General features: G+C 32.0%; 1 protein-coding gene across 5 annotated transcripts in view; it reads right to left on the bottom strand.

The window, feature by feature from the left end:
- LOC148282369 (uncharacterized) overlaps nt 1–27,367 on the bottom strand; it is a 48,358-nt gene extending 20,991 nt beyond the window's left edge. For 2 of the 5 annotated variants that reach the window (XR_015822107.1, XM_088225172.1), the window contains exon 1: nt 2,874–3,364. Coding sequence is in view for 1 of the 5 variants with exons in the window: in XM_088225169.1 (XP_088081295.1) it covers nt 3,367–3,385 (19 nt within the window). In the remaining 4 variants the exon portion in view is untranslated. Of the gene's footprint in view, nt 1–2,873; nt 4,026–26,795 lie in introns of those variants that run through there. The other 3 variants (XM_088225170.1, XM_088225169.1, XM_088225171.1) reach the window with 3 other exon arrangements.
- Nucleotides 27,368–27,991: the final 624 nt, after the last annotated feature.

Raw genomic sequence — 27,991 nt, 5'->3', positions numbered from 1 at the left:
TAAGGTGCTGTAAGATCAAATAAATGCAGTTTATCGCAACTATTTACTATAAAGTAAGGCAATCGATCTCACGCTTCAGGTACTAGTTTAATAATGATACAATATGATTACCCATTAAACAATTGTTTCATGTTGACCATCCCAGGAATTCAACCTGGAGCTTCTATCTAATGGCGAACGGTCCACATAAGCGATTATGCAGAGCTTCCCATTATATTATATTATCAAAATTAATGATTTATTCTAATAGTATTTATGGAAAAATAAAAATATTATTGCCAGCGATTGTATTTTACTAAAAAAAAAATACAAATATCTAAAAAGCGTGGCCAGCTCGTTCCCAGTAAAATAAAAAACCAGCCGATAATAACAACTTATTTCTCTTCACATAAGTCACTTTATTTTATATCTTAAACATTTGAATATTATTTAAAAACTAGCTTTTTTTTAAATAAAAGGAGTATTTTCCCTTGATAGAATACACAGTTGACATTTATGACCACCAGTTTTTTTCATTCGCCTGATTTAACGTAAAACGCGGCGCGGCATCTTTGACGTTTTCAGAAAAAATTTAACGGGATTTTGCATAATTGGTTTGCTTTAACTGGAATGTATCACTGTGATAGAATGTGGAATAACCGGTGAACGACCAATATTTATGTATAAATGTAAAGTGTAATGAAAAATATATCAAATATAAAATATATAAAATATATATCCAAGTCCAAAAATCTGGCTTAATTTTACACTGAAAACTGTAGTTTTCACCCGCCCGGATACAGACACTTCATGCTCACTAATATCATTTCTTTATTAATTCACCCATATTTATCGAATCGCTGTTTTAGTCCGGTATATTTAATTATGTAAAACATTATGCATTGCACTTGTACCTACTAACTTAAATCAACAAGTAATTTAATATTTTTGCTTCTTTTACATTGTATTTATTGGGGGTCGTTCAATGTAAAAGTTTTTGAAAAGGAGAGCAAAAGATATCAATAACCTGGATTGAAAAACTGGCCCCTACCGATCACGCATTTTGAGTGTTTATTTCGAGGAACTTTTAAAAATGTATTTACTTTAGTTACAATGATGATGATGATACGAAGAAACATAAAATTTTTAAAAAGTGTTTTCTGGCGTTGCCCAGTAGGTGAAATAATTCAGTCAGAATCTCACCCACGTCAACAAAGGTTTCAGCTCTTATTACTTCACAAAAGTCAAAAGTGAAAGTACATTCCTTCACATACTCGAAACAGTTTTGAAGACCGTGGGTCTTCCAATCGGTTACACTCGTGCAAATAAATAAAGCAATATTTTTTTATCAATTATCAAAATTTCAAATATCTCGATTTTAATTGAATTCAACTCTACGACTTTCACTGTGAGTTTGATCACAACAGATGGAAAAGTTGAGGAAATGTAGACGTTTAAACATAGGCTGGATGATGAATGTTACACAGTGTGTAAAGTGGCCAAGAAACCAGCCAACGACAGCTTGCCCATCACTTACCGCACACCGCGCCTGAGGACAAGTCTCCTTGGCGGTGCCCACGTACACGGAAAAATTTCTCACTGTCGAACGAGAAAAGCTGCCCGGAGGAGCTCCTTGTAATCTAGTAACCTTAGCATCTTTGTGCTGAAAGAAGGTAATACAGAAATATGCACTTCATTTGATTGTGGAAAAAAGGAAAGTGAATTATTCGCTATCTGGAATTAAATAGAAGTCAACCAATGACATGTTAAATATGTTAAATGGACATATTCCCTTCTCAAAAATGTTTTCCATCTCTGTTGCAATGAATTGAGAGCTTAACAATATTTTTATGTTTATTTTTTAATATGAATGCTGTAATATTTTTTTATAAATGTATATCGTCGGCCTCGTGGTGTAATGATCAGCGCGTTTGCCTTCCATACAAGAGGTCTAGGGTTCGATTCCCGACATGGTTGATATGAAATATTTAAAAGAGTACTTTTACACTACAATATTTCATAGTCCCTGGACTAGTACCTGAAGCGTAAGACTGATCATCTTACCTTCACGTAACAAAAATGAACAAGATACGCTGCAATTGGTGTATGCGCCATTAGGAGCGGAGAGAGAACGACGATGATGATGATATATTTTTTTAATAATTTTTATTTACATAATGTTCTTTATAGATTGAGTTTTTCTACTGACATTTCTTGGTGGAACTGCATTTTAATTACAATAATAAAAATACTATATAGTTTTATTCCACTTTTATTTATAATATTTTACCAGTGACCGGGTTTCGTCGTGACCGACATCGTCAGACTGGTGGGAGACTAAACAATGTTGTAAATGTAAATGATGATTTATATAATTATGAAAATAAAAGAGTTTAAATTAAAACTTCCCTGCTTGCACTTGTAAATAACATAGGAATTTATTTAGTCTCCCACCAGTCTGACGATGTCGGTCACGACGAAACCCGGTCACTGGTAAAAATTTATAAATAAAAGCGGAATAAAACTGCATACGTATTTTTATTATTTTAATTAATTCTTTACTTTATTTTTGTATTTTTTTTACTTTTTTTTTATAATATATTTTTTTATCACTTATCACCGAATTTTAAAAAAACTGTTAAAAACTCTACGGACATCTAAACAAATAGATAAAATATGAAGAAGGAGGAAGGACGTACATATAATATTATCGCTCATGATAGTAAATTACGATTTAAGTAACTAGTAAGAGCGCTACCAAGATCCACGTGGGATGTGAAATATTTTAATATGAAATAGATCACAACAGAATTAGGACGAAAGAGACAGGATAATTTAATGTCCCGCTAAAGTCAGTTGCTGGAAGAGCCATAACAAATAAAAAAAAAGATCACCTTATAAACTTTAATATGAAGATGACAATAGATTAATCATTCGAATCAGCTTTCTTTAGTAATTTCGACTTAATTTCTCGTTCTCAAAGAGACTCCAAGAAAATAATAAATCTTATCATAAGTGCATACGTAAATTGGTTTTAGATCTGATGATCTTTCTAAGATCACGCAATATTCTCGTAGATGTAATTTCTAATACCCGAACGCACTCTCGACGGAAACAAATGTTCCGTTATGGGCACAATTCCTAAAATAGCATCTTGGCAACCCTTTCAATTATCCGGCACTGCACATTCCGACTCACCGCCGGGTAACACGTGCGAACAGTGCACAACTCGACAATTTGCGAACACAAACACAGCACTGGAAGGGCCGGAAAACAAACGCGGAAATAATAACTATCGGCCCCGGTCGCAGGTTCGAGGGTTCGCGGGTCCGGTCAGGTAGCGCCGGCGGCGGCGCCCGACCTTGGGCGAGTTCCGGCGCTGTTTACCTGCTACTTCCGGCAACATGGCCGCGGTCCAGAGCAGCTACGGCCGTAGCAGCGTCTTCCGGGCGACTGGCCGCCCGAGGGAGTAAACTTCTTAATTTGGCACGCGCGGGAAACATGAGATTGGTCCTTATTTGGCCCGCGGACTATATTTATAGGATGGCGCGGGAGCGGTGCAGCTGACACGAAGACGTCTAAATTTGAATACAATACCCTCGCCCCGCGCGCCTAGACTTTCCTCCGCGACTCCCGGCCCGGCGACTCCCGAGGCACTCTGCAACAATCGCGCTTTCATACTCCGGGGTCTTCTGCGGCCCGATCGCCAGATTGTCTTTTTCGGCTTCGGGCGTCGTCTCGTTGCGCGCGCTCGGCCCGCGCGGATGGCCATTATCAGCTTTCGCGCCGAAAAGTTGGAGCTGAGGCGTCTCGGAGTTAGGAAGTGAAAGTCCGCCTGCTCATGGCGCGTTCCCGGTCCCCTGAACGTCTCAGCTGGAGAGATTTACTGTTACATAAAGTTATCTTATTTTTAGCGTTTCAGGCAAGGAGCTCGTCCCTTTTACGGAGTTAAGGCGATTTCCCCGGCGTTCCGCGTTCAATTCGACGTAATTGCGCTGCGTGCGGTACGAACACTTCTACTCTCGCCAATATTTCATCTAATGCTCGCTATTACAAACTATAAATCAAATCGTATGCGAAATCTCGGTTGAATCGAGTGTTGATATCAATTGTGCCCATTTTTTTTTCAAATTTATAAATGAGCACCAAAATTGAAATATAATTCCAATAGTACGTCATTTGAAAGTATCGTCAAAATAGTCATAGTACTGTAGGCAATGATACCTGTACCTCAAAAGATAAACCACAGGAGTCACATTGAACGCAATGTTCAAGAAACGAGATTTACATATTTGAATACATCGGACTACGTCAAAAATATCGTCGATCGCCCCCAACTTTCACCGCGCGCATTAGTGAAGTCGCCGCGTAATGTTGCCAAATGCGAACAATATTCTCAATGTAAGATAATTACCCAAATATTTTTAAAAAATCACTTTTCAATTTCTCTAAACTTTTATTGTGCACGCGAAAACATTGATTGACACAACAGGGTAGATAAGTAAAGGGTCATTTAATAAGAGTAATAATTGAACTTTGAACTTAAAAATAAAACAAATTTTATTTTACACAAGGCGGATATTTTTATGTCATGTTAAATAATATTTGATGCCATTATGTTTTGAATATGACGTCAGTCAAATGTCCACCAAGGCGTTATTTAATCTGTGAGGTTTGTTAGATCTCTCATTAGATGAGCAGAGTAGCGTAAAAAAATTGACAACCCAAGCAAAACTAAAAAAATGTCCACTTTCAGATCATCACTTTGCCAGATCGCAAACAATATTATCATAACACAAATGTAAGATAATCATATTTTTTTAAAGAGCTATTTTTTAATTTCTCCAAAATCTTATTGTACACGCGGAAACATTGATTGACATAACAGAGTAGATAAGTAAAGGGTCATTTAATAAGAGTAATTTGATTTATGAACTTTGAACTTAAAAAATAAAACTAATATTATTTTATTTTACATAAAACAAATATTTTTATGTCATGATGTTTTAAAGATAATGTCGGTCAAATTTCCACCACGGCGTTGTTTAATCCGAAAGGTCCAATTTTCATTAGTTCTCTCATTAGACAATCTGACAGATAATAAAATAATTCCAATTTTAAGTAATGCATTTGCTACTTACACATGAAATGTGATCCCATCCTGTTTCTTTTTGATCCCAGCAGTATTTTTACACTTTAAAACGACACAACACGGCATGGTTGAATTCAAATCAGTAGTTGCATACTGAGCGACGTTTACAAAAGAACTAATGGTCAAAATGTAAAATTACTCATATATGACTAGATTAGTCGCTTGCAGTGTGATGCGCGTGTGCGGTTTCTGGGCTATTCTTAATTCTTTAGTTATTCCGTAAAATAAGGTTCCTATAAAACGCATTAAATAATAATAAAATAACGTTTTAGAAATTAAATTGAGAATTTTAAAAAACCTAGGAAAAAAACTTGCATTCCACTGAACCATTATTTTTCAACATTTGCGCGGGGGAGTTCCGCACACTGCCCTAAACTGTTATTTTTAAACGTTTTTACGAAACAGCTTAATTTGTGAAACGGTAAATGCAACTGATAATTTTATAAAAAAACTCGAATGCCCATCTCTAATTTGAAATGCCGTACAGAATATTTATAAATTGTTAGAGACGGATTTTTTTTTTATTTGGTTTATGTAAATATATTAAATATTTTGATGAAGTGTATGAAAAACGCTGGTAAAAATAAGTTAATTTTTTTAATACGGGTAAACGTCGTTTTACGCCGGTTCGATTTACGCCGATTTACAATTACGCCGGTTGGTGCCGGCGCGGCGTGGGATTCCCCGGTCAGGCCGACGCCAGACGACAGTAGGCGCCGCGATTCTAATAGCAGAAACACTTTCCTTCTTCTTCTTTTTCTTTTGCACATCGGCTCCTAAGTGGAGCATGTGGACATCTCCAGGAGACCCTATCGCCAGCCAGCATTTTCGCCTCTTCCCACGTCAATGCAGCGCCCTTTTATTCAACGGAATAAATCGAAAGATCGTCATTAACGTCCTCCCAGGACGGCGTGAGCCCGCAGGTTTAAATAAAAACATACTTTTACACTTGTTATATTCTATTACCGTGTACGCGAGCAGCCTATTGTGGGTGTGAAATTGTTTCCGAGTAAGTTTTCGTTTTGTTTCTAAGAAAAATGAAAAGGTATGTTTTATTATTATTAAAATTAAAAGAATATTCAAATTTTCTTAGCTTACGCTATGATTCTGCAAGAAAGAAAGCAACAATCGAATCAAAAATAAATTGGTTGCTGTTTTCAAAAAAATGTGAGAATTATAAAAAAAAAAAAATTAAAAATGAATTATTAAAAACATTATTTATATCAAGAGATTATTATTTATTTCGCAAACGAATTATATAGGGGATGTATTAATTAAACATGTTAGATTGTTCTTAGAATTTCGACACGGAACCTAATCATATATTTTCTTATATTTGTGTTTATTTTGCGCCGATTTTTTTACGCCGGTGTCTCTCGTAACGGAACCCCGGCGTAAAACGATGTTTACCTGTAATGACAATTAATTACACATCTAAATGAACTTGCGTGGCTGTCGTCACAGAGGTCTTGAATATATGCAAGACTTGATATATAAGTACTTTTTAATACTCCTCTTTTTTAAAAAAATAATAATGTCGCATTTTGCTTAAACGGGCCTGAATGATTTTTTTTTCAAATATAAATAATGGAACTAAACAGTATAATATACTAAAGTAAATTAAAAAACAACCACTTTTTTTTTCAAAATCTTTTTTCATCATCATCAGTGGCGCTACAGCCCGTTGTGGGCCCTGGCCTCTTGGCTTTGAAGTCAATAAACATGTGGTAGGTCTCAACGTTATATTCCAGCATTCTTTCCAGTATGATCCTCAATGTAAATATTTGGTCAGTTGTTGATCTATCTGGTCTGAATCCAGTTTGGTATTGTCGTACTATATTTTTGACATGCGGGAGAAGTATTCTAAATAAAAATGCAGCAAAAACTTTATAAGCTGTGTCCCGCAGTGTTATACATCTGTAATTATCACAGTTCATGGCTTCAAAGCTTCTTTATCAAGGTATAATTAACTAATGAATGGTTCAGGTCCAATCGCTGGTTTCCAGATTAAGAAAGCTGCGTCATGTATTCTGCTCACTTAGGAACATCTTGGACATTGGCACTTTCAGAACTGTGTACTTTGCTCTTTTCCAGTCAGTGGCAACCTGTGGTATAGTGGGCTGGGGAGGTTGCACTGCGTCTATCATGAACCCCCTAATTAACTCACAAAAAATAAAACTAAGAGTGATGCTGCGTTGTCCCCCCCCCTTTCCCATCTGAGACATTGTTCCAATTCATGAAGGTACTGTATATTAGACATGTTTTTTTAAAAAGAGCCATTGACACATTGGTCATGCGGCTACAAGAGTAGATCCCAGCAGAATGCTCGTACGAAGTTTTCCTGTAATTTGAATTATTAAATTCCAAAAACACATACGAAGTTTGCTCAGAGGAATTTCTCTTTTTTGGCCCCAAGAATGTTCAATGTCCTGGATGAACATATTAAGCTCTCCAAAACGTAAGCTATTTTCAGAAAGAGTGTACAAGTCTGGATTTTGTCTAAGGGAAGAGACCATTGCAGGAGACTACTGCGAGATATTGCATAGATTTATATATTACAAAGCGTGATGTCCAGATGCCCTTTGAAATATTTATTTATTTTACAGATCCAAACAGTCAACAATGATTAAATAACATAAAAATGATAAGGTTTAAAGACAGACCAGCGAAGTTTCTAATTAAAAATCATACATATTAAATTGTGTTACAACAAAAGGGTGTGTTTGTGTGTATTTGTATAAGAGTAAGTGTAGAGTTATGAGGGTGTGTATTTGTGTGGGAGTAAGTGTTTAGATGCGTGTAAGCGTGAGCATCATTAAACAGTAAGTGGGAGCGTACTTGTATGTATGTTTATATAATAATATTTCATTTTTATTTTTGCTATTATTTAATTATGGGCGAGCTTCCACTTTCCATTATGTTGTATCCCAACTCAACACAGGGCCCTTGGCCTCATAGAGTTTGGGATACGTTATTATGATATTTTTTCGTAATATGTTTGTATTAATAAATGAATAATTCTATCCTATTTTATTTTATCAGTGTTTATTATTATTAACAATACAAATGGAGCTAATAAATCAAGTATTTTTATCTTGTAAGGATGGGAAGCGTAATGTGAGGTGGATACGATCTTTAAAACTAGACAGGAGTGGACTACAGGAAATATTGTTTATGGGGTCTTTATTATTTTTTTCTTATTATAAATCGCTTTTTTTATTTCTCAGATTTCCAAATCGCCTAATTTTAATATTTTATTTTCTTCATTGATCAAAAAATTTAATTCAGTGTCCTCATTGCAAATATGATTATTTTCAATCAGATGGTTTGCGAATTCAGAAAAATATTTTAATTTAGGCCGTGTGTGTTTTTTTACTCTAATATCAAAGTTTCTTTTAGTTTTTCCAATGTAGATTGAATCGCAATCATAACAGTTTAATTGATACTCGTATATGCCATGTAATATTTAGTAAACACTGTTTAAATAAAATACGACGCCGACGTCACTAGTTCTTCAGAATCAACCAAGGAAAGTGTTGTGATAGATTTCCGGTTAACGGAAAGCCAATTCACCAATCAGGAGTAATTACAAGACTTCAAAAAATCATAGCGCTGATAATACATTTATTTTGCATTGTGATTTTAAAATACGGTGTAATCGGATAAGGTGGTTTGAGTGACACAGTTTTAAATAGTGTATTTGTTGCACAAAAATCCATAATTAAAACATGTAAAAAAAGTCATAAAACAGACATCTACTGAAGAAATATTCCACAAATCACAACTAATGACACCAAAGCAATTATACGCTAAAACAATACTCACTGCAGATTCAAAATCTATTCTTACTCAAATGAAAGAAATAACTCCTACAATACATCACATACAAATAATATAATCACTAGATCCTCAACACAAATACAAACTAATACCACTTTCGGACAAAGGGATTTTGAGTATTATTCAATTTAAATCAATAACCTACTTCCACTATCTATTAAAACAATTAGTAACGAGAAAATGTTCAAAAAGGCTATAAAAATGTATAGTGGAGCTAGGTAGAAGTAAAATGGATTGTCTCATTCGCCCAAACGAAAATGTATGGCTTATGTTATGTTTTTGTTCTTACATTGTGCGTTTTGTAATATAAATAATATAGAAGTACATAAATTAATTATAAACATAAATACGTCGTGTTTAAGACTATTTGAACATTCTGTTAATTATCTCTGTTTATTAAGTCTTCTTTCTTTATTCTTACATGCTAAAAAAAAAAATTAAAAGCATATTCTTAAGTGTCCTCGGCACGGGTATTATTAATCATATTTTATAATGGAAAAAATATGAATAAATAAATACAAATATAATTTACTTTTTAAAAATAAAAATCGGTTTAGTTTGATAGCCTATTAACATTTTTTTTAAACCACTGAACTTCCTCTTTCAAAGTTAATGAATAGAAAGCAGATAGCCGCTAAACTGATGATATGTACTCAAATATATGTCCGTATTCAGCAAGTGATTTGCCCCATTTCTTGTTTTCCTTGATACGACGGGACCACAACAGATTTGATTCCCTTCTTAATGCTTGTGTGGCTGTGATGTCACACTAGTGAACATAGGACACAAGACTTGATATTATATCTCTCTTTTTTTTAAAACGATGGACTCGTATTTTTTATAATTTTCAAGTGGACATTTTCACACCGGATCAAGAAAGCAAAATTTATATAACTATGCTGGATTTTTATACAAAAAATATTTATCCTTGCTACGCGAAGAATGATGTTCGCTGATTCAGCAACACATCCGTATAAGAGAGAGGACGAAGATAGAACTCATAACAAAGAAGATAAAGACGCTGTTCTGTGGCAGGTATTGTGTAAAATAGATTCAGTCGGTTGGTGACAGTGATGGGGGCGCACGTGCGTAGTTATGATTTTTTCGTTGTTGCTAAAACAGGGTTAAATAATATGTTTATTTGCATAAATTAAAAAAACAATTAGTAAACAGTGTGTCTTCAGGTTTTTTTTCTTTCAAATGTCTGAACTTTAGAATATCCTATCGTTTACTAGTGGTAATACGATTTTACATCACCGCGCGGCGCAAAGGGATTATTTACTACAGTATTTTAAGAGTTAATAAACTTATCTGTGCCTGTCAAGATACTTATATATTGAAATCGAGTGTTCGTCGAGAAGTGTACGCTCGCATTCTGGTGTAAGATTTTATTCAGTTTAGTATTGAATCTATTTTGATAATTTGGCTCAGAATTCGGGTCCAAAATATAGGGTTACTCGTTCCATTTCTAGTTCCGAATGGGAACATTAGTCTACAAATACTTCCCTACGTTTTTTCTGCTTCACAACAACAATATCGCATATCGGACCAACTTACAATTTGCATCATCCTCATAACCATATCCGGCCTAATGGTGCCTGATAATGAAAAAAATGTTGATTATTTCTTTATTTTATTTATTAGTGTACACGGCACAAATGCCTTTCATAAACATAAACATAAATACATTTAAACATAACAGTGTTATATTACAAAATTATGAAATAATACAAAAACAATATAGTTATCATTGATATGTTTCTTTTTTGGGTGATACCGTGTGTGTTGGATCTTCAGGGTAAACTGAGTTTACCCTGAAGATGGCTCCTGCAATGGTAGCCGAAACGTCGGAACAAACCCAACACACACGGTATAATCCAAAAAAGAAACATATTGATAACAGTGACCGTGAAAACCTTCGCACCTATTTAGTTTTAATTGAGATATAATATACAGAGATGACACCACATGCAAATCCGAGCTAAAAAGTCGTCCCCAAAAGAAATCGAAATCTTCTCTCGCTAAATTGTAATAAAACACTGTTTATTCATTTTACAACTCAAAATCATCTTCCCCTTCTTCTTCCCTTAAAGAAATGTTTCATAATAAATATTGTAAAATGACATATGTAATAACTGTGAAAACATGAAGTCTGAAAGGTGCATAAAATACCTGGGAGTAATCATTGACTTTCAACTTAAATGGACTAATAATCTTGAAGTAATTGTTTATAAACTAAGATATTTAACCTATGTGTTCAAAAGACTAAGTATTTACGCCCAGCTAAATACGATAAAAATGGTATATTACGCACTTGTACAGTCATCGCTTTCCTATGGAATAATTGGATGAGAGGGAACTTACAACAATCATATTAAACCATTAGAAAATGTTCAAAAATTTGTATATTAAAAAAAATGCTTCACAAAAATCGCACTTTTCCCTCTTTACAGTTGTTCCAAGAAGCTAAACTTTCCGATCTAAGACAAATATATTGTTTTCAATGTTTAAAATATATATTTAAGAACCAAAATGTATTTACAAGTAATCCAAATAGATCAAGTCAAAGAAGGAATCGTGTGTTAGAAATACCACATTGTAAAACGAGGCTCGCACAGAGACATGCATATTTTATAGGCCCAAAAGTTTTTAATTCTTTTTTACTGATAATATTTTATTGATTACAAACTTTCAAAATGTTCCTTCTTTTAAAAAACATGCACTATCCTGGATTCAAACTTAAGATATGAACTATTTTTTCTATGATTTATTTTGTTGCCCTTTAATAATAAGGATTATTTTTGTGTTTTTTTAAATATTTTTTATTTCCTTTTTTAATTACTATATAAAAAAATACCATATTATCTTTTACAGAATATTTTATTTTTTCTTTCTTATGTTACATTAAAATATTATAATTGTCCATTATTTATTATAGGAGCAAAAATTCATTTACATTTTCTTGTATACCCACGAACAGGCCATGCCTTTGTGGGATTTTTTTAAAACTATTTTTACTATTAATATGTATTTCATTGCAATCTATTTATCCTTTATTTTTTTAACACTCTGTTTTATCTCTTATATTATAAAAAAACTTTAAAAAAATAAATAAATCCATAAATATTGCGATTATTGCATTTATTATACCGTGTGGTTGCGTGGGGCGTATAGAGATTTTCTCCACCATATTTGTCCCAACTTGTTACATATAATATTTTTTAGCTCAGCATTTGTTCCGAGACCTGTTTCGTGGTATCGAGAGGTTTGATATTCGGCCCACTCAGCCATTACAGGCTAACAACACCAACTATCGTACCACAACTGGTCAACACGTTATAGATCCAAATAATTATACGCCATTTTGCAATACTCGTAAATAATTTACTCACAACAGAGTAAAGAACATTTTTGAGAAGGAAATATGAAAGTCTAGGCATTTACAGAGTTTATTTATTCATTTTTTTTCCATTATGATAAACAATAAAAATAATGTGACCACACTGGGGTTACCAGTGCCGAAGACACACAATATTCTATTTTAAAATATTTTTACATTTGAGAATAAACAAAGAAGATTTAATAAACAGAAATAATTACCAAAATGTTCAGACAGTTTTAAACACTACGTATTTATGTTTATAGTTAATTTATGTACATCTATATTATTTATATTACAAAACGCACAATGAAAGAACAAAAACATAACATAAGCCATATATTTGTGGAGCAGTCGATTCAAGATTGGTTTGGGCAAATGAGACAATCCGTTTTACTTCTACCTAGCTCCACTGTCCATTTTTTTATAGCCTTTTTGAACATTTTATCGTTACTTATTGTTTTAATAGATAGTGGAAGTAGTATAAATTTTAATTGATTTTAATTTTTTGATTGTTTTAATTTTTTAATGACCTTTGATTGACTGGTTTACGTGATCACTATACACACTGTTGAACATTCCGTGTTATAATGAATTCAGTCAAAACGAAATGCCGATTATTTAACTCTTGCAATTATGCATTAGTCGGTACTCCCATAAGGGTGCGAAAGAAATTTGATTTTTTTTTTTTTTTGCATGCGACTACACTTTGCTTCATATATGACCACACTGATGATCAAACGTGAAATGACGTAAAATAAACTTTTTTATTTTTGACATTTAATAGTTCGATATTATAAAACGGTTTAAAAAACAGAAAAAAAGTAATACGGTTTTGTCAATTCAACGTAATTAAGTGTTGAAAAAGAAATTGAATTGAAAAACAAATTTTCAGGCGTTGCCGAGTATGTAGGTGAAATAATTCAATCGGATAAATGTCACCCGCAACAATAAAGGTTTCAGCTCTTTAACTTCACAAACATCAATAGACGAAAGAATTGAAGGAATATAGATGTTCGTATATGGGCAAAATTGTGAATGTTATACAGTATCATATTATGTAAATGTTATCAACTATCAAATATCTAAATTTAGTAAATGGGGTCTAGAATTTAAACCGCCCATGCACTCAGTAGCTGCGAGACTTGTTGTAATCTAACTTCTGTTTTTATAAATTTGTTTTTTATTTCTTTTTTTTTAATATCGCTTAAACTCTGTACTTCATTGTCAAATATTTTTAATTTTTAAAAGTAAAAGGGGCTAGATTTCTTACTGTCCACGCGCTCTGTAGCTGCAAGACGTGCTGTAATCTAGCTCCTATATATCATAATTGGAGACGTGGAACTAGAATCCCAACCGTCCATGGGCTCTGTAGCTACAAGACGTGCTGGGATATTTATTTTTATTGAGGTGATTTTCACAAAAATAGCGCTGTATAAATTATCCACACATGTATAGTGTGTAAAGTGGCCACTTACCAATGACAGGTTATAAGCCTTCTAGATGCCTAGAATTATATATCGCCCCTCTAAAATGTTCTTCATCTCTATTGTAATATGCTTATAATGTGTTTTGAGTAATGCTTAAGGTCGCAATAATGTTTTTATTTTTATTGTCCCGACTCGTTTGAAAATTCTGGGTGAGTCGGGACTCTTCTATACTAAAATCAATACATTTTTAAATATTATGGTACATCAATATACAAAATACATAATAAAAAGTATGCATGTCAAAAGATATGATACGGATAAGTTATTTAATACATTGTGTAGCAAAGTTAAGATCATGTATCAAAAATTTTTTTTTTCTTTAATAATTTCATAACTCAATTTATTAATTATCATGAACGATAAATGTACAAAAATTCATTCTTAGGGTGGATACTTCAATGTCCCCAACTTTCCAATCTGAGACATAGTTTTAATTTATGAGGGTACTGAACATAAGACAAATAAAAAAAAGAGGCATTGACACATTTCAGATCATGCGGTTACAAGAGGAGATCCCAGCCGAATGCTCGTACGAGGTTTTCGTGTAATTTGAATTATTTAATACCAAAAAGACGTCCGACTTTCGCTCAGAGAAATTCATTTTTATGGCCCCAGGAGAGTTCACTGTCCTGGATGAACATATTAAGTTCTCCGAAACGAAAGCCATATTAAAATAAAATCGGGTTGTGGTCCTGTGGCTAGTGTCTCGGACTCACGGACCAAAGGTCCGTGGTTCGAATCCCACTCTACCCCAACTTGATTCATTTTTTACATTTTTTTTTGCACCACAACAGGCCAGGAGGCCTAATTACAGTGGTGAATTACATCACAAAGCACCCAGGCTTGAGAAAAATCACATTTTAATTTTTGTGTTCTCACCGGGAATCGAACCCGGAACCTTCCGTGCGTGAGTCAAGCGTCTTGACCACTACACCACGGAGGCCGCCTTTTTCTAATAGTGAGTTATTTACAACTCGTTGAAAATGGCCCTCGAAATTAAATATTTGGGTTAATCATAAGAACGAAAATGTTTCTTTAAAAAAAAAAAAAAGAAAAAATATATATATATTCAGGAGAAGTGTACAAGTTTGGATTTTGTCTAAGGGATGAGACCATTGCAGGAGACTGCTGGGAGACATTGCATAGATTTATGAACTATTAAGCCTGTTATCCAGATGTTTAATAAAATTTATATGGATGTAGTAATTTTTATTTTTAGTTTTCTTTAATAGGAATTCTTTTTAGTATTCTCAAATTACAGAGGGGTAATTAATCCTATTTTGAAAAAAGCAATCTCTTAATTTGTCTTCATTGGAGAGACATAGAGCTGAGATGGACCTTAAATGCATTTTCAAAATACTTAATGCTGTAAGTGATGTCCCATCTATGTTGCAATCAATTTCATTTCATGTTCCTTACGTGTCATGTACAAGGAGTGCTCGGAGAAAAATCGTTTATCTTGGAAATGGGATTTTCGATCACTGATTTTGGTTTATTACCTTTTTGAGTCCAATCACCATTGTTGCAAAGTCCAAGAGCAATGGCGCGTGATAACTGCTTTTAATGACAGTGTGGATATCTGTTAAAGATATCCCATCTTTCCTGCATTCAGCTTCAAGATTATGGCGTTGTAAACTGAAAAATGGGCACTGAAATAACAGATGTTCGATACTCTGTGAAAAAATATCATCGCATGGACAATAGTCATCATTCCTTCATTTAAACCTATTTAGGTAACTTCTCATAGCTCCGAGTCCGGTAAAAATTTGGGTCGTTTCGAAAGTATGTACTTTGGTGATGACGACGGAAGTTTGCTGCATCAGCCAACATGGGAAAAAACCACATCAAACAAACCCAACCGTGTCACCAGAAGTCAAAATCTGCTATTTAAATCTTCTAAGAGCAACTTTTGTTTTTATGCCCCAATGTCCAGAATGTGTAGAATAGTCAATTCGTCACACGACTTGGAACTCTTTGGGATAGATCTTCCGGCTTTTCGTAGATCTCTTCGCGACTAAAACAGTGTGGGATGAAATTGGATTGGCATGGTTTAGCTCGTAGTCTTATGTTTTTCGTTTTTATGAATATATTGTATACCATTATTGTATTGGCCTTGTTTGTCTTTGCTACATAGTTGATGTTCTTTTTGTTCAATTTCTTGTATTAATGTTTCTTCATGTAACTGATGTAATGGGCTTAGGTCGTATATATTAAAAATAAATAAATAAATAATATGCATGTTTCCACTTTCTATTATGTTGTATCCCAACTCAACACAGGGCTCTAGGCCCCATAGAATTAGGATAAGTATTTTTTGTAATAATACAACAACAATGTATATTTAAATGAATTTTGATAGAAAAAATAATAATAAAATATTTCAATAAAACAATAATAATTAAACATTTATATGGTAAAATATATAATTTAGTAAATAGAATAAAAAAAAAAAATGTTTTGATTAACAATACTTAAAATAAATATTTACAAATTATTAAGCATCACTATTTAAACATTTTCTATGTGTAAAATTTTGATGGAAGATCATTGTAATTGTTTCACACAAACGCCCGGAGGGCTTTAACAAGTATAGTACATAGATAAAATATATAAAGTAAGACATAAAATATAGGATTTGGTACATTTAAATACATATTCCTACATATAACTAGTAAGAAAATAAAAATAATATTATCCACAAATATTGTAAAAAATTTAAACAAATCATTATCCCCAGAAATATTTTTTTTTTGTTTATTTTTACGATACGCTAATAAAAAAAAAATTATATGTGTTACCATAAATACACAGTTGTAAGCGGGTAGAAAAGAAAATTGTAAACAAATTATTAACATGATTTAAAATTATTAAAAATATACACCAATAATAAATTGAATTAACTGCTCCACAAGTAAATACCTAGCTTAAGTTAGGTTTTTGTTCTTTCATTGTGCGTTTTATAATATAAATAATAAATATGTACATAAATTAATAATAAACATAAATACGTAGTGTTTAAAACTGTCTGAACATTTTATTTATTTATTTATTAATTTACACGCCCTACGGGCTTTTACATATTTTAGAAATTACATTCAAGTGCAGCAGTGAAACATGAGTATGTAAATTTAGTTAAAATTAAAGATAACATAAGAAAAGCTAAAAGATACAATAATAAGTAAAAATCAGGAAATGTACCAACATAGGTATATGGCACATAGAAAAATATTTAATAAATTTACATTTGAAAATATACACGCATTCATATAAGTTTATACATTATTATAGAGATACATGAGAAAAAAAAATAGTAAATAAAGAACAATATTAAGAAATTTTATACAAATTAATTTATAACCTTTTGAATACTTAACCTATATTTATATAAAGACAGACGAAATATATCAACGTCGCCATACTCATTACCTAGCCGGTGTAGTCTAGGTATTGGTGAATTGTAATAATAATTGTGACTGCCAGGAGATTCAAAAAATAACGTTAGCTGCCGAGTATTTCGAACGGGTACTTTCAAGCTGATAACACTAGTTAATTAATTAATTAATTTTAAAATTATTTATGTTTATTAAGTTAGTCTTCTTTGTTTATTCTTAAATTTAAAAAAAAAGTATATTGGTAAGTGTCCTCGGTACGGGTAACCTCAGTGAGGTCACATTATTTTTATTATTAATTATAGTTTGTAAGACAAAAATATGAATGAATAAATAAATAAAAATAAAAGAGCTAAGCAAAACTTATTCAGATAAGACGAAAAAATGTATCTTTAAGAAATAATAAACAATAGCATACAATAATGCATCTCTATTAAGTTTATTAAAAAATGAAAAACAAATAAGGGTTATAATGAAGATGGCGTCGATACAATCAATTTATTGCCGGAACAATCTCGACCAGTGATCTCTTCCCCCGGACGAAATCCAGTTATGGATGTTCAAATATAGACGTTGCTTTGGCGAACTTAATATGTTCATCCGAGACGTTGAACACTCTTGGAGCTAAATACGAAAGCGTCTCCGAGAAAACATCTTGCGAGTTCTCGGTATTAAGTCATTTAGGTTATGCGAACAGATTGAACGGTGCACTTAAATCAGCCTTGGCAAATAAACGTTTGTCGAAAGAGGCAAAACAAGAAGTTTACAATGGAGTCCTGTTCCTTACCCTGATGTATGGGAGCGAAGTATGGACTTGGAAAAACAGGGATGAAAGTAGGCCGAATGCTGTAGAAATTCGATCTCTCAGATCTATTATGGGGAGCAGGATATCAAAATGACATAAACAGACTACAAAGACAACAAAATAAAATATTAAAGTTAGTGTATGACCTTCCCTATTTAACTGCAACTAGAGAACTTTTTAAACAAACTAAGCAATTAAATATAACTGAACTCTTTCAACTAGAATCATTAAAATTTATCCATAAATTAGCCACTAATGTAATTGTAGACGAAGAACTAAAACTAGTAAAAAATTGTAGTCAACATGGACATAATACGAGAATATCAGACAAATATCATATACAATTTTCTAAAACAAGACAAGGACAATCAAGACTAATGAACCAGGGACTGAAATTATATAATAAACTACCAGACAAAACTAAACAAAAGACTCAGACAAACTTTTCAAAAGATGTAAAAAATATTATATTGAACAACAGAGTATAAATGAAAAATGTATATATTATTTTATGTAATATTAATGTAATAATCCGTAAGGGTTTATAAATAAATTTTCAAATAAAAAAAAAAAATACATGGTAAAACTTGTACGATAGATGCACAAATGTCGAGATCCGTGAATTATTTAAGGCTGAGATAAGCATCATCGACGAAATCAAGAAAGGAGCTGTGCGTTGGCTTGGACATGTAGAGCGAATAGACAGCGAAAGAACGGCTAAGAATATCTTTTTTATTTTTTATTTTATTTATTGGGGATATCAACAGTAACACATGTAACAAAAATACAAAAAATAAAATATACAGAGAATAAAACCAATGACAGATATCCACAGATATACATTAAATGCACGTATAATACATACTAGTGTGTTTGAGTGAGTGTGGGTGTTATATTGGAATAAGGGTGGACATGTGTGTAAATATTGCACAAGTGTCAAGTGTAAAAAAATATATATATATATATTTAAAATATTAAGAATTAGAGATAAAATATAATAAAATAAAATTAAATAAGATAAAATAAGACTTTATTATTGAAACTAAGTATAAGACAAAAAAGTATGTTTTAAGACGCGCATTTTAAATGTTACTTTTTTACAATCAAATGGATCAATAAGGGGAAAGTTCAAATTATATTCACTAACAAAACGTATAAGTGGAGAGTTCTGGGCATAGTTCGTACGAACTGCTGGCAGATGAAATAGAGAGCTCGACGTGTGACGGGTGCGGTAGCCGGGGACATTTAATGATAACTCCGACAAAAGAGCCGGACTATCGAGGCGTCCACTAAGTATGCCATGAAGCACCCCCATGTCCAACAGTAGACGGCGATCTTCTAAAGTAAGCAAGTGGTGTTTTTTGCAGGAAGACATATAATTGAGATCGGTATACCTGCATCTCCAGTTAAGATGTCTAAGAAATGTCCATTGAATTTTCTCGAACTTTTCTTTGTGTGTGACGTATTGTGGAGACCAAACAGAAGAGGCATACTCGAGCAAACTGCGAACATGAGCACAGTAGACCATTTTAATACACGCGATATCTTTAAATACCTGATATGTACGAAGTACAAAACCTAGGTTTCTATGTGCGCGGGTCAGTATGTCATCGAAGTGATTCTCAAATGTAAGTTTGCTATCAAGAATAACACCCAGATCGCGTACGGTATCAACTCTCTGAATGGGTTGGTTTTCTAATATATAACGATATGGGATGGGATGTCGACCTCGCGAAAAAGAAATAAGCAAACACTTAATACATTGACGTTAATACGATTTTTCAAATAGTATTCTTTTACAATGCAAATGTTGATGGATGCAGAAATAAAGACCAAATCCAACAAATACTTGAAGTTTGACATGTCAAAAGTCGGAATAATCGGCGCGTATGCTGAGAAGATGTATGAATGCAGAAACAACGAGATCTGTATGCAAATATACAGTGATGTAGCGTTCTATCCTCTCTGCCTACCCTTACGGGGAAATGGCGTGATGATAAATATTTCTCAAAAATTCAAGTTTTTTCAACCTGTTGCAACAAATTTCTAATCTAAATCCAAAACATAAAATGGAAAGACCATATTTGTGAACTAGTTAAACGAATTAGAAAATGCATATACATATTTATTAGATTAAGGAATATTTAAAAAAACAACAATTTGAAAATAGCTTATTACTCAATTGTACAATCTTTGTTGCAACATGGTATTGTAGGATGGGGTGGTGCATATGTCAATATATTAAACCCTCTGAAAATAGTACAAAGATTAATTATTAAAGTAATTTTAAAGAAACCCTCAACATTCAATACTGTCAATATAAAATATTTAAGGTTCATCAAATAAATTCTATGATACAAATTTATAAAGTAGAAAAAATAGAAAAGAATTTGAGATGAATAAGTCACTCAGATACCAACATAATATTAAAATTCCTAAATTCCAAACAAGTCATGGTCAAAATAGCTTTGTCTTCAAAGGTGTAAAAAATTATAATAATCTTCCCAATGAACTAAAAACTATTGAAAATAATATATCAATCTAAGTAAATCTAAAGAAATTTTTTGAACACGTGTAAAAACAACATTAAATTTTAATTAGTATGAATGTATTATTGTTTTATGTTTTTTTCTTTATATATCCTATGTTTTTATTTTTTTATCATGTACTCGTATATTTAAAATTATATAAACTCTTATAAATAAACAACTACAACAGTTCAAGTCACTCTCCAAGCACAAGAGTTAGCCTCTTTTTTGAAGAGTTACAGTGATAACATTTACTAGATGTATAAAAGTAGATCTGTATAGATTTTTTTTAAACATGTAACTTTAAAAAAATATATTAATAAAAAATAAAAAATAATAAAAATGTTACCTATTTGTTAAAATAAATAAAACCTTTTAAAAAATATTTAAAAATAAGAAAAAAATCTCAAAATGTTTTCCACCCTGTTGCAACAAATTTAGATATAAATTATTCTCTGGGGAGGAAACCCCGCCAGTCGGCAAACATTTGGACGATAACAAAACATTGTTAAATATTTATATTTTTATTTATTTTCTCATCCATGTGGCAACTAGCCTAGTCACCGTTTTGCCGTTTCTTTCCTTCATTCAACCGACATTGTATTGTATTGTATGTATTTTAGTACAGTATTTATGCATTTTTTTTTTCTCATCTTCCCGGAGACTCCCGCGACTAGACATCTGTGTGTGCCATGTATTTATTTTGATCTTATTCTATTTTTTAAGTATATATTTTGTTGACATGCATGGACAATTCATGTCAAATTTTTATTTATTTATTTGGAAAAAAAACAACAGTTTTTACATATAATTCATACAGGAAATGAGAGTACATTGTAACGTAAATTGTAAAAACCGTCAATAAAATCATTTTCCACGGTTATGTAAGTTTTGAACCAAGTGTACACATTAGAATAACCTAGTAATAGAATAAAATTAATTTAAAAGTTAAGAAATGTAAATGATTCAGAAACTGCAAATTAAATGTGTCAATATAATAAATATTAACAAAAAAGTGAAATAAAAAGTAAAAATAAAAAGAATAATAAATTAAATACATAAATATGATAAATAAGTACATTTATAAATTTGTTTTTTTTTTTTTATTAAAAAATAAAAATAAAGTAATAAACTTATACTGAAGAAGGTACAAAACATAAACATGAATATATATTTTAAATGACATACTCATATAATTATACAAACGTATTATCAACGTCTATAAGTAAGCTTTTATATTTAGTCTGGGAAAGACGAAAAATTTCAATTTCTTTCAACAGAGAGGCAAAACATCTTTGAGAAGAGAATATGGAAGTCTAGGCATTTGCAGGGCCCATAACCTGTCATTGGCTGGTGCTTCTCCCTTTTCAAAAATATTTTCCCTCTCTGTTAAAGGAAATTTAAATATGAACAACTCCCTAGGGAGGAAATCCAGCCAGACTGCAAGCATTTGAACATACTCAGACATTGTTAAATTAACTACCTGGTAAAAGAAGAAGCATAAAAATTGGAGAATTGTTTTCAGGCGTTGCCTAGTAGATGATTAGGTTCAGCCAGATGAATCTCACCCACGTGATAGAGGTTTCAGCTCTTTTACTTCACAAAAGTCAACAGATGGAAGAGTTGAGGAAATGTGGATGTTCAAACATGGGTAGAATGGTGAATGTTACACAGTGTGTAAGATGGCCACTTAAACCAGCCAATGACAGGTCATGAGCCCTGTAAATGCCTAGACTTCCATATTTTCTTCTCAAAAATGTTTTCCCTCTCTGTTGAAAGAAATTTAAATATTAACTACTCCCTAGGGAGGAAATCCAGCCAGTCTACAAGCATTTGAACATACTCAAACATTGTTGAAGATGAAAAATGTCTGCGTGACCGGAGAACACGGTATTGTAATAATGACATGCTCTATATAAAAATAAAAAAAATCTTAATTTTTTCCTGAGTACCGGCAAATTGAATGTGGTTTGTATGTAATGTAATGTTAATTAGCAAAGTAGCGACATTATCGAGTATTTTTTCAAATCAAAAACTCCAATCCAAAACGGAAAAAATCCGAACTATGGGGAACAGGATATCAAAATGTCATAAACAGACTACAAAGACAGCGAAATAAAATATTTAAGTTAGTATATGACCTTCCCTATCTAACAGCAACTAAAAAACTCTTTAAATAAACTAAGAAATTGAATATAACTGAACTCTTTCAAATAGAATCCTTAAAATGTGTTCATAAATTAACCACTGATGTAATTAGAGACGACGAACTAAAAATTGTAGTAAGCGTGGACACAATACTAGAATATCAGAAAAATATCATATTCAACCTTCTAAAACGAGACAAGGACAGTCGAGACTAATAAACCAGTAGCTCAATCACAAATGACTACCGACGTGATAATAACTAATAAGCGACGTGATAACAAATTCTTACCATGGTTGTTTATCGTATTCGCGAACACAATGCAACTTCCGTGAACATCTAATATTAAATGTCAATTTTTTTACGTTTCGCGACGTATAATCCTGCTGCGCAATCGCATTTTTAAATTTTAAATGTAAATATGGAAAATATTCTAAAACTGCTATTTTTATTTATTTATTTAATATTTATCATGTTATTTGTTGCATTTAGCCGGCGGTTGGCAAGCCAAATGTCAAGAAAAGCAGTCCCCATAGTAATTGTAATTTAATTTTCACTTTTTTGTATTAGATACTCCTTACTATTTTGCAAATGTAATATATTGTATTATTTTTTATAGTAAACGCGGATTTTTCGCCAGTGAACTGTATTCATTTACGAGGAAAACAAAAAACAAACCGACACGAGCGTTGACTTAGAAATTACACACGCGTTGATTTATGACAGTGATAACTTAAGCATGTTCATTATTGTTCTTTGTGGTCGCTCAAATGCTTAGCATGTTTTTAAGCACGTCGATAATCATTTGCGAATGCGCTGCAGGGACTGAAATTATACAATAAACTACCAGACAAAACTAAACAAAACACTCAGACAACATTTACAAGAGATGTTAAAAATATCATGAATAATAGCAGAATATGAATTTTAAAAGTAAAAAAATAATGTATGTCACCCGTAAGGGTTTATAAATAAAATTTCAAATACAACAAATATATTTAAAAATGGTTCAATCATTATAAAGGTTTAAAATTATTTTCGAATTTGAACTTATATCATCCGTCCAGCCTTCCGTCGGGTATTATACCCAAAACAAAACAAATAAACCATTACGCCGTTTCCCCGTTAGGGTTGGCAGAGATGATAAAACACCACATCGCTCTATCTTTGCATGCAAATCTCGCTTCCCCTACATTTAGACATCTTATCATGCACGTGCGCAGATTATTCCGACTCCGTGAATTTGGTCATGCCATGTTTTTCTTGATCTTTCTCTATTCCTGCATCTATCAACATTCGCATAGTAAATATTCTTAACCGTTCTTTCGCTGTCCATTCGCTCTACATGTCCAAACCAGCGCAGAGCTCCTTCCTTGATTTTGTCGGTAATGCTTATCTTAGCATTACATAATGTACGGATCTCGACATTTCAGTTCAGTGCCGAATAAATCAGTGTTTATTATAAAGCATTGTATTGTAATGATCTGTTTGCAAATAGTAAGGTTTAAAAAATGTACAAATAAGCTCAATTAAAGTAAAATCAAGTAAATGAAAGTAAAATTAAAGTAAAATTAAAGTATAGGCAAACATATTGAGTACTGTCTATTCTCACTATAGTCCTTAAAATATAGCTTGATTAAATTGACAGCTGCCAAACTAATGTCACTAGTGATGTGAAATTACTGATCACTGATCATGTACCGATCAAATCGATTTTATCAGTATTTTTATGCAAACATGAAACTCTATTTCCGAAAATTGATATAAAAACGCAAAAGCAATCCTATTATAGTGTGCTTAAAACCACTATTCATCAAAAAATTAGACATTTATACTTTTTTTGTGAACAACATCAAATGAATTATTTTTTATTCGATCGATTTACATTGATCAATTAGTCCCATCTCTAACATTTTTGCAAAATGATGTAACCTTGTAAGAACGTCATTAATAATTAGGTTTATTTTAGTTTTAAAGCTGATTTTATATAATTATGTTGATTTATATGTCAAGCATTGTATTAAAATAATAAATGAACTTGCCAGATACGAATGATTTTTCGTGTGTCAATATTAATCACTCCTTATACCCGTATGCAGAGACAAAACTTATGGTGAGGAAAGTACATTCTAATCTCAAATGCGGAAAATAACCCGAAGGTAAAGACAATAGAATGTACTTTCCTCACCACAAGTTTTGTCTCAGCATACGGGTATTAGACTACAAACTACAACTACAGAGTTATGTCGTCACTATTGCTGACAACTGTCATTCTAATCAAGCTATATTTTAAGGGCTATAGGTAACGTAAATACCTGTTCACAGCATTTTTTTTTAAAAATACAGAAAACAAATAATACAAATAGTTTTTTTTTTAGATGTCTTAAGATAATTAATACAGAATTGATAATATATAAAAATATGAAATCTTACGAAAAATTGTGAAGCTAAAAAATCAAAACTAGTAACTGAAAAACAAAAATATAGAAAAAGAAATACTCATTAAAAGGTATAAACTGACAGAAAGTAATTAATAATTTGTAAATACATATTTTAACTATTGCCAATCGAAGAAACAACTATTTATTATTATGTTTTTTAAATTACATATTCGAGCATATAGATGTGTTACTATTATTACTTTATTGTATGATTTGGTTTTTATTTTTACTATCAATTAATTACCGAATTTAATTTTAAAATTACTTTAAATTATTAATTACATATTGCCATGTATTATTAAATAACTTTTCTGCATTCCATTTCTTGACACGTATAAATTTGTATTATTGATATATTTTTATTATCATTTTGTATATTGTTTTGATTATTTAGTAGGTATATTGTTTAATATGTTTTTCAATGTTTTTGATTTATATATACAAGAGTCCCGACTTAACACGGAATTTTCTTTCAAGTCGGGATATAAAAAAAATATAATTGTACTATGATAAAATTGTGTATTTTGTGCATTCAATAAAAAAAATATTTGTCAACTAACATTTAAAAATAAAAATAAAACAACACACTGACAAAAATACATATATATATCGCACAAAAAAAAAATAGCTGCTCTGACCGGCTCCTTCCCATTTTTAAAATCCACTCGTTTGAACCAATTTTTTTTTCCAACTAGGCATAATATTTCTTGTAGAAGCATTTTGTATACACGGGGGCCTATAAAAATTTGATGCGTTTGGGCAAAAAAAGTTTTCATATAAAAGGAATATTTATTTTCCCTTCAGTTTTAAATCTGGTATCTAAATTATCTGGTATTTTAATTTGTGCAACTATCGTACATAGTTTCACCACACATCCGCCTGAGACGTATAATCCTGCTGCGCAATCACATGTTTGAATTTCACCGGTGTAAATATGGAAAATATGTTAAAACTGCTATTTTCATTTATTATTTAACACGCTGTTCATTGCATTTAGCCGGCGGTTGGCAAGCCAAATGTCAAGAAAAGCAGTCGCCATAGAAATTGTAATTATTTTTTTATTTTTTTGTATTAGATACTCCTTACTATTTTGCAAATGCGGTATATATATTGTATTATTTTTATAGTAAACGCCGATTTTTCACCAATGAACTGTATTTATTTACGAGGAAAATAAAAAACAAACCGATACGAGCGTTGACTTAGAGATTACACACGCGTTGACTTATACTGCGATAACTTGGGCATTTCTATTATTGTTCATTATGATCGCTCAAATGCTTAGTATGTTCTTAGCACGTCAATAGTTATTTGTGATTGAGCTACTGATATAATAACAATAATTTGCGAATAATCTCTTGGAAATAAATCTTAGTTAATAAATACACACGTACAATATATTTTTAATTGTATTGTATACTGTACAGGATTTTTTTGAAATACAAAACTGTATGTTTTCTTATATGTATCTTTGTTGAATTACCTTATAAAATAAATATCCGCTGATATAAGTGATATAAGATTTTATAAACAGTATACCTACACCTTATCGAATTGGTTAATGTGCTTATAGAAATGTTTTAGTATTATTAAATCTATAACATAGTTTAAATAATAGGTATAATTTCTAAATAAGTTGTTCAAACCTCACAAATGAATGCTGTGCCATGTCGCACTGTTTTACCGCCGGATATGATACATTTTTAATGATCAATGCACATTGGTCCCCGTCGTCATTTCAATAATTATGTTATTTCTCACTATTACGTCACTTCCTCCGCACAATATCACCTGCTCACTCAAAATCAGTACAACTTTACTCGTCCGTCACTTAAAAACCCAGGAAAAATGATTGTTTTAAGTAACAACCCACGGTAATTAAGCACTTTTAAAACAATTTGAATCTTTCAAATTTTGATTCTTTTTCGCGTTTCGATTTTTCTGCGGATGGCAACATTTTATTTGAATTTTGAGCTCACGCGTAGTTCCAAATGACACGTTTGATTTTTCGACACATTCGACGGGGTTTTTGTCGCGTTTTGAGCGGTTTCCGAACGTTTCGTGTTGTTTATCTCGCGAACGATGTCTTTCGCCTGATGTTTTCTGCTGAACTAATTTATGGCCATGCATTAAGACAGTCCCGAGTTTACCTTATTATGGAAGCAAAACCCACTCATATTGGCCGCACGGGGGCGGATCAGCGCGGCGAGTTCCTGCCATAGGAATGTCGGATTTTACATTTTGTTCGACACTCGGTAAACCGTAAGTATAAGAGTACCTACATTATATGATTAGGTAGTGCGTTGTAGAAAATAAAATCGCTTACAATTTTTCATTTCTTAATATTAAAATTAGTTTTGGATTTTTTTACTGTAGATGGTTTAGTAATTTTTCTGAGTCTTACTCATAAACTAAGCGTAAAGTTACGCCTAAGTAAAGTGATATAATTCGAATGGAAACACCATCCTTATTCTACCACTATAATAAGGACGATATTCCCATCCGAGTTTTGCCACTATACTTAAGTGTAACTTTATGCCAAGTTTATGAGAATACAGGGGCAAACCGTGTATAGAAGCGATTATGCGCAGCTTACCATTATATTTGACTAGCCATAATAATGTTTTATTGTAACTTTATTAACAGAAAAACAAATAAATAATTAACATTTATTTTAAATCATTTCCACCGTTTGTATTTTTATCCTAATATAAATATAAAATTTAATAAAGCGCGCCCAGCGCCTGCGGTGAGCCAAGAAACTAGCCGATTATTCCAGCTTATTTTTTCATATAAATAAGTATACTGTATTTTGAATGTATTAACCCCAGTGCGGGTTTTT

The sequence above is a fragment of the Micrasema longulum genome, unplaced genomic scaffold (assembly GCF_059751315.1).
Source record: "Micrasema longulum isolate JH-2025_06_02 unplaced genomic scaffold, ASM5975131v1 h1tg000334l, whole genome shotgun sequence".
NCBI lineage: Eukaryota > Metazoa > Arthropoda > Insecta > Trichoptera > Brachycentridae > Micrasema > Micrasema longulum.
The sequence above is the reverse complement of the archived record's forward strand: the minus strand, read 5'-3'. Positions and strand labels throughout refer to the sequence as shown.